This window comes from Chinchilla lanigera, unplaced genomic scaffold, assembly GCF_000276665.1.
Source record: "Chinchilla lanigera isolate Chin_1 unplaced genomic scaffold, ChiLan1.0 scaffold00049, whole genome shotgun sequence".
Classification (NCBI taxonomy): domain Eukaryota; kingdom Metazoa; phylum Chordata; class Mammalia; order Rodentia; family Chinchillidae; genus Chinchilla; species Chinchilla lanigera.
This window is the reverse complement of record NW_004955450.1, coordinates 11,007,111-11,023,650: the sequence shown is the minus strand read 5'-3', so window position 1 is coordinate 11,023,650 and position 16,540 is coordinate 11,007,111. Positions and strand designations below refer to the sequence as shown.

The following is a 16,540-nucleotide window of genomic DNA, read 5'->3' as shown; positions in this document are numbered from 1 at the left end:
CAAGCAATTTTTTAAAATCAAAGCTCACTTGAGAAAGGGAATGTGTTTTCAGAATTCTCATGAAGACTAGAACATTTATTAGAGTTTCAGGGAGGGTGGTTTTCAGGTCTGTTCTGACCTAACGTTTATTAGGTCAGAGCAGACTATTGTCTACAATCTTGAGTATCACGCTGTTCATCCTGAAGAGAGATGGACAGTATTACCATTTTTCAAATATTTATATACATTCTTTAATGTTTAGCTTTTCACCTAGCAATTATCATAGAATTTTAAAGATTTCCTTCACTATTAAGTTTGTTCGTTAATAAATTATTTGTGTCTGCTATATAAAACAGGTACCACTCTAGACACTAAGGGAAACAAACAGATAAGTCAGCCATAGGTTCTGTCCTCTGATATTTGGAAGGCTGCTAGGTAGATAGCTATGCACAGTGTTGGAGATCAAACCCAGAGCCTCATCCATGCTATGCAAATACTGTACTAGGAGCTCCACTCCTAGCCCAAGATAACTATCTTAAGAAAAGTAGTTGCCTCTGAGGACTTAACAGAAGGAAAGATTATTTGTAGCTGGGAGAAATCCCAAAAGACTTTATTATTAAAACATGGGTTTTGGGCTGCGGGCTCAGTGGTAGCGTGCTTGACTAACCCACAAAGCCGAGGTTGGATCTGCAGTGCGGGGGGAAGGGGTGCTGACGGTGGAGATGATGGCTTTTAATTAGCTGTGGAAAACAGTAACGAATACTATTACTTTTGACAGTTTCCACTGTGGTACTGGGGATTGGACATAGGTCCTTCATGCTGAGCTGTATCCCCAGGCTTTTTTTTATTTTTTGAGATAGTATTGCGAAGTCACTGGTTGCCCAGGCTGTGCTTGAATTTGTGATCCTTCTATCTCATCCTCCTGGAATACAGGAGTTTACAAGGCAGTGCCACCACACCTGGCACTTTTGATCAGTTTTTGTGTGTTACTTCCTAAATTTTACAATAATTCCATGCAAGATATCATTGCCCCTTTTAGAGTTGGGAGAATTTACAGCTCAGGGAGTTAATTAACATATTGATGAACACGTGGTAGAAGTAGGATTTCCTGATGGACATTTCCTATTTAGATGGCAGAGGGCCAGGGATATAGCTCAGTGGCACAGGCACCTATTTCGATGGCAGAAAACATATTCCAAGAAGAGGAAGTAATGTGAGGCAAGGTACTGGCGGAAAGTTAGGTGCCGCTATGGATAGTGATGCAAGCTAGTTTGTTGAAAGGACTATGGGTGAAGAGGAAAGAGCAACAGAGGAAAGGAGGATTGTGGTCAGGTGTGGAGAGCTTGGGATGACAGGCTTTCCTGCAGTGAGCTGCGGGATGCGATGGGTGGGGGTTGTTGGAGGGTTTTATGAGGCAGGAACGGGATCAGAGCCTTGCCTGAGGAAAACTCAGACAGCAATGAGGCAGATGGATAGAAGTGGAAAAATTCTGAATGTGAGAGGACTAGTGAGAAGACTTGTAAGCCAGGGTAGGGATTTAAAACATCTGTCTTAGGGTAATGTCAGTGGAATTAGATAGGAAAGAAACAGATGCAAAAGGTTTATTATAAGTAGAATCAGTTGCTTGATAGAACAGCTTAGTTTTATCTTTAAGTAAACCAAGGCTCCGAGAAAGTGATGGAGAAGAGATCTGCTGTGGCCTTGCTGTGTGCTTGCAATCTGTTTGTGCCTTCTTGGTTTCTTGTCCAGTCTCCTATGGCATCCAAGTGACAAATTATCTCTTAAGATTTTTTTTCCTAATTTAAGATTTTCATACATTCAACAAGTATTTATTATGTGCCTGGCACTATGGTGAATCAATAGCGTTCTCATATACTAATACTGAACTTGCTCAGAAAGAAATTAGGAAAACAGTACCATTCACAATAGCATCAAGAACTTAGGGGCTGGGGATTTAGTGCCTGCCTGGCAAGTGCAAGGTTGTCAGTTCGATTCCTGGTACTGGAAGAAAAACAAAAACAAGAACTTAAATAAGTAAGAGTTAACCTAACCAAAGAAGTGAAAAACTTCTACAATGAACACTGTAGTACTCTGAAAAAAGAGATCAAGAAGGACATTGGAAAGGGGAAGATATCCCCTGTCTCTGGATAGGCAGAACCAACATTGTCAAAATGACTATACTCTAAAACTGAGATGGCATAGATTTAATGCAGTCCCAGTCAAAATACCATTCATCACAGAACTAGAGGAAGTCCTAAAATTCATATGGAACCAGACGAGACCCAGAACAGCAAAAGCAATCCCAGGTAACGAGCAAAGCAAGAGGTACTGCAATCCTGGATTTCAAGTTATACTACAAAGTACCGTGATAAAGACAGCATGTACTGGCACAAAAGCAGGCATGTGTACTAAAGGAATACTGTAGAAGTTGCAGAAATAACCCCAGACACACTCAGCCACCTGATCCTTGACAAAATGGCCAAAAACAAACTCTGGAGGAAAAATAACCTCTTTAGCAAATGGTGCTGGGAAAACTCACTGTCCACATATAAAAGATTTAATCTAGACCCGTATTTAATCTCTGAGGTGCTAGATTTAATCTCTCCCCATGTCCTAAACTAAAATCATAATTTTTGAAAGATCTGAATATTAAAACAGAAACACTTAACCTGTTGGAAGATAAGGTAATTGGAAGATAAAGCTCTTGAAGTCATAGGAATAGGCAAGGACTATGTGAACAGAGCCCCAGTTGTACAAGAAATAACATCAAGAATCAGCAAATAGGATTGTATCAGATTTAAAAACTTCTGCACAGCAAAGGAAATTGTCAACAGAGAGAACAGACAACTTATAAAACGGAAAAAAAAATTTTCCCAGAATAAAAGATGTAGTCAAAAAATGGGCAGCTGAATTGAACAGACACTTCTCAGAAGAAGTACAATTGGCCAATAAATACATGAAAAAATATTCAACATTACTAGTCATTAGAGAAATGCAAATTAAAACAACACTGAAATTCCATCTTCCTCCAGAAAGAACAGCCATCATCAAGAAATCAAATAACCAATGTTTGAAGGCCTCACAATGTAGTATCATTAAGAGCAATTTTCTTTCCATTTTAATGAGTTTATGTTGGAATGGAAGCCTGCTGTATAAAAATTAAGACCAGAAGTAATCATGAATGAGTGATTCTTAATTAGGTCATAAGAAGCAGGGCTGGAAAAGCTGCAAGGTTAATTTTGGAGAAAATGTACTTGCTAGGGTTCTTTTATGTATGCAGGCTCCTACGCAGATCTGAAGGACACGGAAAACCACAATGGAAATACTCTTACAAGTAGAATGGGATGCAGAGACCAGTGCTTTGTGGCTTCCACCAGATTATTTTCTACAGGGGCTGTCAGACCTATAAGTGTGCATGTCTCTTATCTCCTTTCATTTTTCCTGTGGATTGTCACTTTAGCACTGAGCTGGAAGGCCCTGTCTTTGATACTGAACATACGACTTGAGTTGGTCATGGCACTTGGAAGTTCAGCTGTCCTATCTTGGGCTGGCTGACATCTTTATTCAATGCTAGTCAAATATACAGACGCCATCTGATCAGAGTGTCATGGTCCGTCTGTTACCCTGATGGGAGAAAACTCTGATCCTCCAATATAGTAGGGCCTGAGGTGCTGGTTATCCTGTGAACACCTTGAGTTGCTTTGTAGGAAGAGGTCCGTGAGAACTGTTTATCAGAGAGTGCAGTTGCTTTTGGGATGTGCTTCTTTGGATCTGTTGTGCTTGTGGCCTCTTTATCGGACTCATTTCCTTCTCTCTTTCTGAGTGTTATCACCTCAATCTTCTTGGAGTTGGTTTTCAGCTAACTAGATTTCTGAGCTGATTTCATGTCCTATCTAGTTCCCCAAAGTTCAGACCAAGTAAACCTACAGCAAAAATACGTTCTTTGTCAATGAGTTCTTCCTTCACTGTTTGTTTTAGCTGTTCATCCTCTGATGACAGATACAAGATGTATAGATCATTGGGGATTTGCTGTGAAGAGTGACATAGTTTAGGAGTTACTGATAATTTTAGTCCAAGAACTAAGTGGTGGATCACAGAGTAGGGTGAAAATATCCTTTTGGCTCTAAATCAGTAGTAGTTGCCAAAAAGTAATAATTTTTTTCCTGTTATGAAAGAAATATTTTCTAGATGATTAGTGAACAGTTTTCCCCTGGAAAGGAGAAGAAGGTGGCTGCTCAGTAGTTAATTGTCTGTTAGGTTGGACAGCCATGGAACTTACCGGGCTTGAAAGAAGAGCAGAGCAGGCCGCCTGCCCTGTGCCTCCGGCTGGACACAGGTGATAGGAGTCTTCATCAGCCAGAATAGCAGCAAGGGTTTGAACCGAATCTGGATGGCCTCTTGGTTTTACTTTTATTATTATTATTTTTTAATAGTGCCAGAAGTTTATTTGAAAAGTGAGGGATGAAGGGGTAAGGGAAAAACTGGCCCTGCAGAGCAAACTTGGGCTGAAAAAAGAAAAAAGAAAAAGAGCAAAAATAAGAATACACCTAGGTCTGGAGACCTTCATGGTGGCCCCTGCGAAGTTACGAGAGCAGTCACTTGCTTTTAGAACCCATATTCTCTAACCTGCCTATTTGGCAGTGTGAGAGACCGTTTTGTTTTTGTGTGTTTTTTGCTTTGGAGACAGAGTCCCAGTATGTAGCCCTGACTGGCCTCCAACTTGTGACCCTCCTGCCTCAGCTTCCTGAGTGCTGTTTATTTATTTTTGCAGTTTTAGTGATGGAACCTAGGGCCTTGTGCATGCCAGACAAGAACTTTACTGTTGAGATGCATCTCCAGCACAGTGCTGTGATATTAAATAGGGTAATTAGGAGCTGGTGGTGATGGTGCACACCTGTAATCCCAGCACTTTGAGAAGCTTAGGCAGGAGGATCAAAAGTCTGAGCCTGCCCTGGGCGATTTAGTGAGACCCTTTCTCAAAAAAAAAAAAAAAAAAGCTGGAAGTATTGCTCTGTGTAAAGGGTTCAGTCCCTAGTACCATACACACACACATGCAGGTATTTAAGAGAAATTCACCTCAAAGTTAACATTTGAACAAAGACCTGAGTGAAGGAAGAGAGGAGAAATCAAACATAGAAAGCAATGTAGGAAAAGAGAAAAGGCAAGTGAAAGAGCCAGAAGCAAAAGCAACGAGGAAGTTAGTACGGTCAGCAGGGAGTAACAGTAGGGAGAAGATAAGGTGCTAGAGAGGACCCGAGGAGACCAAATTGTCTCGGGACATGGAGGTCATGTTAAGGACTTGTGGGAGAGTTCTAAACAGAAAAGTGGCATGACATGATTTGATATTAAAAAATAAAAAGCGTGGTTGCTGTGAGGGGACTAGACCAAGAGGGAGGTCTGGGGCAGAAATAGACCATTTAGGATTCAGGACACTTGCATAAATCCAGGGAGACCTGACAGCGGCTTGAACCCTCTGGTAACCATTGAGGTTTTTGCGTTTTTTTAAGTGGTCGTAGGCATTGAATCTAGGGAGCTGTGCTTACTATGCAAGTGGTCTACTCTGAGCTACTCTTTCGGCCCCCACTGGGGTCTCAAGAAGTGGTAAGATTCTGGATCTGTTTCGAAGGCTGTGCTGATAGGACTTCCCAGTGTGTTAGCTGTGGACTTCTTTTGCTTGAAACTGAAAGGATGGAAAATCCATGTATTATGCTGGCCACAGGGGGGAAAAATGGAATTAGGGTGTGTTATGTACACATACCAATTCCCCAAAATGAATATAATCATTACGTACTACAAACATTACTGATAAAAAATAAGGAAACAAAAACAAAAAAACAGGTATTGAAAGGGCTATGAATAAGAAGCAAGTTTGGAAAGAACTCAGGACCTTGATTTTTTAATTTTATTTTTACTGTGGTAAAATATACATAACATAAAATTTGCATTTTAACCATATTTAACTGTTACAGTTTAATGGCACTAAGTAGCTTCATGAGGTTATAGTCATCCACACTATTTATCTCCAGAACTTTCTTATCATCCCAAATAGAAACGCTGTACCCACTAAGTAACTCCTCCTTCCCCACCCCTCAGCCCTCGAGCCCTCTGTTCTGCTTACTTTCTCTATGAATGTGCCTGCTGGAAGTACCTCACATAAATAGAATCATACAATATTTTGCCCTTTTGAGTGTGAAGTGGCATCTCCTTGTAGTTTTGATTTACATTTGCAGGACCTTGAAAAATCCATACAAATAGCTTTTTTCACTCTGAAGCTAAAGGAGAGTGAGAAGTTGGTAAAAATAGGGAAGAGAGGTCTGAGTCTTAATCCCTGCAGAGCTAAACACTTAAAGGCTGGGAAAAAGAACAAAGTAGCAAAACCAAGAAGAGCGTGATGTCTAGAAGTTAAGTGAGGAATATGTTCAAGAAAGAGCGAAAGAACAATTTTCTTGCTGAATCGAAAGAACAATTCAGCTCAGTATTAGACCCCTAACCTGTGTCAGGCCTTGGGTTTCATTGTGAACACTGGAAAAAAAAATTTTTTTGTCAAGCTCTACAAATACATCAATTAAGATGAGAACTGAGAATTGACCACTTGGTTTAGCAACATGAAAGCCAGCAATGATCTTTGTTACGGCTTGTGTCTAGATATGCCCCTAAGCCTCATACAAGCACAGACAGGGAGGTTTGAAGGTGGCTAGGTTAGAGTGTGTGGTGCTGGGATTAAGGGTGTGTGATTACCAAATCAGTCCACTCATTAGTTTGGCATAGTTCTGGGTGTGGATGAGAAGGCCCACCCTAGGTGTGGGTGGCACCACCCAAAGGACAGATAGCCTGGAAGGGATAGAAAGGAGAGGCAGGCTGCTGCCACAGCAGCACTTACTGCTTGCTGCCTTCTGCCTGCCCTGCTTGGCCATGGCCTGTTTCTCCTGTGTGATGCCCCTCTACCGTGCCACTCTGCCTTGGAGCCAGCTGACTATGGACTGAAACCTCTACAAACTAAGCTAAATAAACTTTTCCTCTTTTAACTTCGGGTGTTGGGTATTTTGTCTCAGCAGTGAGGAAAGTAACTAAGACAAACTTTATAAGAATGATTTGGGTGGAGTGATGGAAGTGAAAGCCTGTGTACAGTGAATTAAAGAAAATAATAGGAGAGAAATTGAAATCGGAGAGTGCAGATAATGTCATGATGAATTTTGTTATGAAAGGGATCTGAGAAATGGGGTGGTAGCTGGTGTGGGATGTAGGAACTAGAGAGAAATTACTGTTTTATAGCAAAAATTACAGAGTGCTTATATGTTAATGGGATTGATCCAGTAGAGAAGGAAGAGTTATTGATGTGGAAGAGAGGGGAGAGAATGGCTGAGATGGCTTGCTGTTTTGGAAACACCATGCTGTGAAGTCTTTCAGCATTGTCCCTTTCTTGACACTGTGAACCACAGAGAAGGGAAAGCAGGAAAGCTGAAGAGATGGTAATTGTGACTGTTGGCTTTAGCCTCTGTGAATCAGGTTTAAAGTTTGTTGTTGTTGTTTGTTTAGCATTTTTGCATGGGAAGTGGGGAGGTGTCTGTGTCCCCAGCCCTTGTTATTCTTTTATTTTGAGATAGGGTCTTGCTAAATTCCCCAGACTAGCATCCTGCTTCAACCTCCCAAGTAGGTGGGATCATAGGTATGTGCCTCTACACACATTAGGTTTAAAGATCTTGCTGGTAACCTCTTGTCTTACTTGTGCCAAAGTGCCCCCAGCAGGGATTTGTACAGAACTTACTTCCTTCTAATACCCAGCAGGAACAACTGAGCCCTGCTTTTCTTTGAGTTCTAAGGATCCTGGGCATAAGGAACTAGGGTTTACTCTCCTATCTTTACTCTTTTCCATCATGAATATTTATTTTTTTATTTATTTATCTATCTTATTTATTTATGGGCAGGTTCTGAGTTGCCCAGGCTGGCCTCAGACTTGGGTTCCTCCTAAGCGTTCCACATAGCTCAGATTATAGGCATATACCAGGATGCCCAGCCTAAGTTTGTTTTATCAAGTGCATGCCATACCTGTTCCATACTCAGAAGTCATGGTATGTGGCAGGACCAAAAGCTACTAAAAATCCCTTCAGTGCTTCCTAAAACATCACTTTCAACCTTGGATACAGTGGGTTAGAAAGATTTTAACTATTTATACTTCTGCTAGTTACAGAGAAACTTGAATTTTCTTACATTTTTTTACTGAAATCTCTACTTCTTTTTTAGAGCTTAGAACTTTAGGAGATGGGTTTTCACAGGGGAATAAGACTGGAAAATAATTTTATGCTTTTGACGGTTACTTACCAGGAGAAATGCTTCTCCGGTAATGAAGTCTGACCCAGATGCTTCTCATTCATATTTGTCCAACATGCTAAAAGCCAGACATCCTGAAATAAATAATGAAACACTAGATCAGTGGGTCAGTGCTCTAGAACATTGTCTGCCAACCCCTAATTCTTCCTTAAATTGCAGCTGTGTAGACAGCTTAGTCTTACTTTAGGTTCTGTATCTGTTTTTTGCAGAAGGAAGAAAAGCCCTAAGTACTCAGGCAAGTTCATTTTTGTAATGAAAGATCCAGAGCAACCTTCTAAACAATTTTCAGAATTGCTCCACCAGTTACTTTCACCCTAAATAGATCTGGTCTGTATCCAGCAAAACAGCTTTTGCATGTTCATACCTTTCAGAATGAATCATCTTCCTTCCCTTTAGTGAGAGGGCCGTGTGTACTGTTTCTGGTAGAATTTCCACAAATGTTTTATTTTTTGTAAATCTCCTAGTGCTTCTCTTGAGTTGAACCTAGAGGATGCCTGATGTTCCTCAAGCAGACCCGTGAACCCCCCAACTCACATTTGCTTGTGTTAAGAGGATAGTTAGTTCTGATCCTCCTGGAACTGTGTCAGGCATCCTGTTTATGAAGCTGTTCCCACTGTAGGAGGGTCAAAGATGGCAGTCAGCTGGCTGTATAATCCTATGATAAGCTATGAAGAAAGGTAGAATTTTGTTCTCACTTGTTGAGCATAGCCCTTTTTACCTGTGAAATGGAGAGTACTATTGTCAAAATGTTGGAGGTGAAATTTGGGACATCTTTTGATCTCTTTAGAAATCAAAATTTGCTCCAACAAGCCTAAACCTTTTAATTTTATATTTTACAGTTTCCAGACATCAGTCAAGAATCTGATTCTCCATTTGTTTTCATCTGCAAAAATCCCCAGGAAATGATTGTGAAGTTTCCTATTAAAGGAAATCCAAAAATCTGTAAGTCACAAACTTTGATGGTCTAATTTTATTTTCTGAGGGTTTTTTGTTTTGCTTTTGTTTTTTGTCTTACATTTCATTTGTTTAACTTTTCATTGTTATTTGTTTTCGAGGCAGGTTCTCTCTCTTTAGCCTAGGCTGACCTCAAACTTGCAATCTTCCTGCTTCAGCCTTCTGAGTGCTGGGATTACAGGCACACACCATACTTGGCTCTTTGGTCTAACTTTTTTAAAAAAGAGTAACAAGCTGGGTTGGTGGTGCATGCCTGTAATATCAGTACTCAGGAGGCAGAAGCAGGACGGTTGCTTTGAGTTCAAGGCTAGCCTCAACTCCATAACAAGACCCTGTCTCAAAAATGGTGAGGAGGCAAGTAGAGGTACATTTTTTTTTACCTCTCAGCCTTAAAGTAGGAGGATCATGAGTTTAAGGCCAGCCTGGACTACATAGTGAGACCCTGTCTCAAGAGAGAAAAAGAAAAAACTCCAGCACTGTAGTGTTGGAGGTTAATATAATCATATTTATCAATAGCTAAGTCATATTAAGTACAGTATAGCCTTTACAAAGTGTACCTTGAAGCTGGGTGTGGTGGCACATGCCTGTAATACCAGTACTTAGGAGACTGAGACAGGAGGATTGCCTGGAGTTCTAGGCCAGCCTGGGCTACATATCAAGACCCTATCTCAAAACAAAACAAAACAAAGTATACTTTGATCCACAATTGTTGGCGTGATTGTGAACTGCTATCACTCTAAAGTTCTATTTAGGAATCCACTATATTAAAATGCCCTTTGTCAGCCAGAAGAGTAACTTTGCCGATTGTACTGCTCATCAGAGTACTGAAGCAGTGAGCCAGCGCTAGTGGCCACACTGTCTTTTACCCAGTGTTCTTCAGTATTTCATCCAAGAGTAACATTTAATGTCTTGGGGTTTGGTTTTTTTTTTTTTTTTTTGTATTTTTAAAAATCTCTTGTTTGTGCTGGGGATTGAATCCAGGGCCTTGTATATGCGAGCACATTGTCTACCACTGAGCTGTCCTCCAGCCTGAGTGTTTATTTGTAAGCATGCATTGTGGAGGTGCTGCTTTCCCTATTTCCTTGGTTCTTGGTTCCTACAGTGCTGCCCTAGCCCTCTTGCTGTTCATTCTTTTTGTGTAACCTCTTAAAATAATTTCTTCTTCTGTGACTTTTGCTTTTAGGTGTGTCTGGTTGGTTATAGCATCCTCTGGGTATTCCCTTCCCAGACTTCGTTCTCCTTTAATTGTTCAACTCCCAACTTCTCTTCTTCGGTTTAATCCTAGAGTAGCCTCCTCCATTGCCAGTCAGCCTGGGAGACGCACAGCGCTGTCTTTCCTGCCTAACTTCCTTTGAAGAACACCACCACCACTTCGCATTTGCTCCTGTCAGTTTCTGCCTTGTGCCTCTCCGTCACCTCTTTCTGGTGGCGTGAATTGGATGATTCAGAGGCGCACATTGTCTTCCTTTGTGCGCCACTCTGCCTTACCCTCTCTATACCGTGGGGACCAACTAGCCATTTTTATGTCTCTTCTCTCCAGAAGTCCTTCTCTAACCCAGAAGAAAATAAAAAGCACCTAGCGACCTGTTAAATACAGGTTCCTGGACCTTGCTGTCTGCTGATGGTGCTGCAGCTGGCTAGTTGAGTACGCTGTAACACTGCTTTTCATCACACAATGAATTGCTTGCAGTATGAAATTAGGTTAACTTAGATTCACACCACAATGCAGGCACCCCTTGTGATGGATGAGACATTTTCTCAAGATTCCTGCAAGGCAGAAAATCTGAACAAAGTCACCTTTGACTTAACAGATTCCTCACTTCAGACTGTACTGCACTGCAGTTGGGGGCCTGCTAACCCTAGAATTCTTTTTGCTTTTCCACTCTTTAGGATTTAAATGTTCCTCCACTCACCCTCAGGTTTGGTTTGAGCAGTCCACCCCTTCCCAGCCCCTCCTCACCTTGCTCTAGGAACTGGTGGCCGCTGGGGGAGGAGGAAAAGGCGGTCGGTGTTCTCTCTCTGACCACCAGTGCTGGATCTTCAGAACCAGTTCCCTTTTCTTAGCTTCTTCCCCATCTCGGTTTTCTTCTGCTATGTAAGCTCCTGTGAGAAAGTGTTCTATATAAACAGAGTTTAGGTCTTTCTAGTAGTTTCTGTACCCAGAGACCTGTATACTGTATGCCTTCGGTTTTCTCCTAAGGGATAGAAGGGAATGATGCTCTTAAAGAAAGTTTTAATAACTTCCTGTCTTTTTCCTTCTCTTGTTTCTGTTAATGGTAGACCAGCAAGGTGGAACATTGGCTCAAAATAATAGGGTTTTTTAAATTTTGAGACAGGGACTTGCTAGGTATCCCAGACTTGAGCTAATGATCCTCTTGCCTCAACCTCTGATATGGTGGGATTACAGGCATGCACCATCATGCTCAGCTTGATAGCAAACACTTTTTAAAAAGTAAGGAGTATTAGCTGGGTGTGGTGGCGCACACCTGTAATCCTAGTGCTCGGGAGGCTGAGGCAGGAGGATTGTTGCGAGTTTGAGGCCAGCCTGAGCTACAGGCCAGCCTGAATTGCATAGTGAGACCCTGTCTCAAAAAGACAAAAAAAAAAAAAAAAAAAAAAAAAAAAAAAAAAAAAGTAAGGAGTAGATTGGCTAATCCCTATGGATCTCAGAAAGTATTTCTATTGAGAGTGAATCAGCTCAATCCGAAATTTTTTTTTTTTTTTGTCTTTTTGAGACAGGGTCTCACTATGCAGTTCAGGCTGGCCTCAAACTCGCAACGATCCTCCTGCCTCAGCCTCCTAAGTGCTGGGATTATAGGCATGCACCACCATGCCTGGCCCTGAAATTTTAGTCTAGTGTGAAGTTTCTGTTCCCCATATCTCCTCCTTTCCTTGTCCTTCATTCTTCTTTACCTTCTTTAAAAATCTTCCACTTTTGCCAGGTGTGGTGCATACCTGTGTAATCCCAGCACTTGGAAACTGAGGCAGAAGGATTGCTGCAAGTTTCAGGCCAGCCTGGGCTGCATAGTGAGTTCAAAGCCAGCCTGAACTACTTAGGGAGATCCTGTCTCAAAAAAAAAGCATTCTTTCCACTTTTCTGAACTCCCTTCCTTTACACCCTTGGGGAAATCTCCAGTAGTTTAGAACTAGAAAAGTTTTTAATCCCAGTGCCACATCACATGAAGTTCCATAATAGTAATAGTTTTAATCCTCATAATGTACTTATAGCACTAGGGCTTAAATTTGTGTGTGTGTGGAGTGGCTTAGGAACCTGGTCACCCTTTATAAGTTAGTTCTATGAGAAATGTATTCTGAGTTCCAAACTTTTGACTTGTAAGTAGACCTTTAGAATATGCCTCGTTTATCATGTTATATCACATGTATGTATATGTACATATTCCTTAAACTAAAGGTGCATATTTTGCTTTGTTTTGGGGCACATAAACTTGAACTTGCTTGACCTCCAGATCACTGTCTCATGAAACTGAAATAATTCAGAAAACAACAGTGTGCAATGTATTATCATTTGGCTTCATATCTGCCCAAATTAGGAAGAGGAAAAAAAAGTTAAATATACTAGTGGGATATATAGGTTGAATACTTAAAAGAGATAAAGGAACTTTTCTTTTGTATGGTGCTAAGGATTTAACCCAAGCCTTGTGCATGCTATGTAAGTGGTCTACTACCGAGCAACACCCTAGCTCACAATTTTTTTTTTATTTTACATGCAGTATAAATGCACAGAAATACTGCCTTGTCTCTTATGCAAAGCGTGTGAAAATCCCTATGAGAGTTATATGGTTGATGACAGATACTCTTTCCCCTTACAATTTCTTGTCGGTCTGTTGCGCCTGCACTTGACGCTCTTTTAGGTACTGTGATTGAGGATGTGGTTTAACACTGAAGTGCTCTCAGTGCTAAATGTAAAAATAAGGGGGAAATATAGAAACCGAGCATTGTCACTCTCCTGACAAGAGCATATACTCTCTGTTCCTGTAGTTCACCATCCAAATCCCACGCTTGCAAAAGCAGGCTGCGCTTGCACTCAGAGCTCAGAGTTCCTGCGTGCCGAGAGGAGTAGTGATGGCCACTTCTGCCCTTGCGAAGCCCAGGTCCCTTGCTTTACTGCTGTAGTTAAGCAAAGAGTTACTGCTGTTGGTGGTCACTCTAGTAGATGCTGCAAATTCAGCTGAGTCCTTGACTGTAAACAGTTCGCAGGTTCCTTGTACAGGACTGATCATCCTAGGCAGCCTAAGTGATAAAAGAATTTTTGAATCCCTGGGAATGGCCTAGACACCCTGTTCTTCTCCTGTTTCATTTCTCCTATTAGTTTTCGATTTCACAGCATTACCGCTGAAGCCAGAGATGGTTTGCCAGCCATCTACTGCTGTTTTGATGGATTGATTCTACCTGAGCTGATCCTGCTTGATGCCTGTCTCAGTTAGACTGGAGTTTTCTGAAACTCAGATTTGGAATGTTCCCATGCAGTAGACCTTTGAGAATTTAAAGAACATGGTAATCTCTTTTTTTTAATATGAGGAATCGGACATAGATATAATTAAAAACCTTACCTGGGGATGTATGGTAACTTAAAACTGAGACCACAACTAAGGAACACAATTCCTAGAACTCAGCCTAAATAACAGAAGCACCCTTACTTTTTACAAGAGGCTTTGAGTTTATGAAGCACTTTAAAATATACAATCAGGGCCAGGTGTGGTGGTGCACACCTGTAATCCCAGCACTTAGGAGGCTGAGGCAGTTGGATCTCCATGAGTTTGAGGCCAGCCTGGGGTACAAAGTGAGCTCAAGGCCAACCTGAACTGCTAGCGAGACCCTGTCTCAAAAAGACAAAAAAAAAAAAAAAACCACCAAAACTATATATAGATACAGATATACACACACACAGTCAGTCCTCTATGTATGTGAGTTTTAGATTCATGAATTCAGTGAACCAAGGATTGAAAATATTCTGGGACAAATAATTACATCTGTACTGAACATGTGCAGATCTTTTTCCTCTACCATTATTCCCTAAACAGTTTAACAACTATTTGCATAGCATTTTCACTGGGTTAAATATCGTAAATAATCTAGAGGTGATTTCACAGGTGGTTGTATTAGGGTATTTGCAAGTACTGTACTGGAAGAGGCCTGAACCGCTGTGGATGTTGGCATCCATGGGGGTCCTAGAACCGTTCCCCTGCTGATGGTGAAAGATGGCCATTATGTCAGTTATTTGATGAAATGACTTAGAGTGTGTAACGTACTTAGCACAGTAACTCACACATAGAAAGAGCATAATGTTAGCTGTAGTCATTGCAGTAGCGCTGTTAAGGGTTCTTTTTAATTTCTCCTTTCACTTGATAGTTAAGTAAACAGGTTTACGGAACTTGTATTTTCCTCAAGATTTTCTGGCTGTATATTTCTTGCTCTTTTTGCTTTATCATATTGCCTTAAGTAAGAAATTAAGCTAATTCACATCTCACTTTTAGGGCATAATGTCATAGTCCTGGAAAGGGCTTTCAGTACTGTGTAATCTAGTTAAAATTGAGGACAAGAGTGATTAAGTATCTATAATCTGCAAGGTCATACAGCTATGTAGTCTCAGGAATAAAATTAAAGCTGGGTCTTCCAATTTATTCTGTTCAGAGAATTGGATGTTTGGACTGTTAGAAGGAATTCTAAATTCTGTCCTAGTCTATTCTAAGAAGGGAGTGTGAGACCTCTGCTTATTTGTACCTCTGAGTATTGCCACCTTTTACAATGCGTACTCTTAAGTTCATCTGATATCTGCTGGTTTTGGCTACTCAGTAATCCCTATTGTCATGTCCACCTTCTTTGTTTAATTCGGTTGATGAAAGCATTTATTGAGCACCTACCACTTGACAGTCGCTATGGTAATGTGAGGGACACAAAGGCAAACTTGCCTTGTAATTGGGCTCTTTGCCAGATTGCTGGTGCATGTTCAAGTTTCCAGCCATGCAGTCTGCAGGATGAAAGATCTCCTAAATCCCTGGGAATGCCCTACCCTCCAAAGCCTACATCAGAATCAATAGCATTGTGAGTGTGGTGGATGCCATTTAGGGGACCACTTAGTGTTTATTTCTGAGGAAGCGTAATTATTATCTGAAATGTTATTCCAGAAGCAGGAGTAACTCTAGAGAAATTGGGGTGTAGAGACTTAGGGAAAATTGTTAGGCTGAGTTTTTCTTCCAGTATCCTTGTGCAGTTTTTCAGTTGGACGGTTGAGACCACTGAAATCCAGAGAGGCTGGATGTCCCCTCCCGACCCCTAGTTTATACAGCTTGTTGATGCCGGAGAAGGATAGACTAGAACCTGGGCTTTCTGACTTCTAGTTCTTTTGGTTCTTTCTGTTAAGCCTGATTGCCCCATAAACAAAAATGACAGTGCACAAATGGCAGTGGTTATGAGTGTGCACTCCAGGCTCTTCGTTTTATTTTTTAGAGCTGAAGCTGAACTGAACTGTTTCTATTTTTAGCATCAGCATCCCTACTGACTTAGATGAGGCTTCTTGCAGGATAAAGAAAATTGCAAGCTATATTCTCAGGCCAGACAGTAACTTTGCTAAAGATTCTCTTCATGAGATAGATGGTTCCAAGAGCTGCTGCCACTGAACCAAACTCTATCCTAGTAGAGCCAAGGTGTCAGAGTTTAGAGACCAAATCAGTAAAGTACTTGCCTTTTGGATCACCTGGTTGCCTCCTTTGTAAATTTAAGGCTTGGAAGAGTCATACAGCCTATGACCTTTACCCTTCTTAGCTGGTGATAGGGGCCCTTTGTCAGCAAAGCATTCATGTGGATTCTGCTCCGCTGTTGCAGGTCTCTCCCCCATTAAGTGTGAGGCACAGAGGGGTGAATTGAACACTTTTCTCACTGTAAAGGAGGTTTGTGCATTATGCTCAGCCAGTTAATGGGTCAGCAGAATGGGTTTCCCACTGTGAATGCCTTCCTTTATTAGGTGTGTGCATCCCCTCCCCCTTCTCCTCCCCCTTTTCCTCCCTCCTTTTATTTCTTCCCTCCCTCCCTCCCTAGAGCTCTCTCTGTCTCTGTCTGTCTATGCCTCTCTCTCTCTCTCTCTCTCTCTCTCTCTCTCTCTGTCTGTCTCCTTTCCTGTCTCTGTCTCTCTCTTTTAACCCTGTAGACACCAGAGAGGAGACACTCATCTTGGTGTCTCCTTGGTGCTTTGCACATAGAGTAAATGATATTTTAAAAAAGGATCTTAATTTAGCACAGCCACTTCTCCAGTGAGGAATCA

At 41.3% G+C, this 16,540-nt stretch overlaps 1 protein-coding gene across 1 annotated transcript in view; it reads left to right on the top strand.

The window, feature by feature from the left end:
- The window catches only part of Trip4 (thyroid hormone receptor interactor 4), an 82,351-nt gene that overhangs the window by 64,542 nt on the left and 1,269 nt on the right, over positions 1 to 16,540 (top strand). The window contains exon 13 of the mRNA XM_005393753.2: positions 9,147 to 9,249. Coding sequence (XP_005393810.1) covers positions 9,147 to 9,249 — 103 coding nt within the window. The remainder of the gene's footprint in view (positions 1 to 9,146; positions 9,250 to 16,540) is intronic.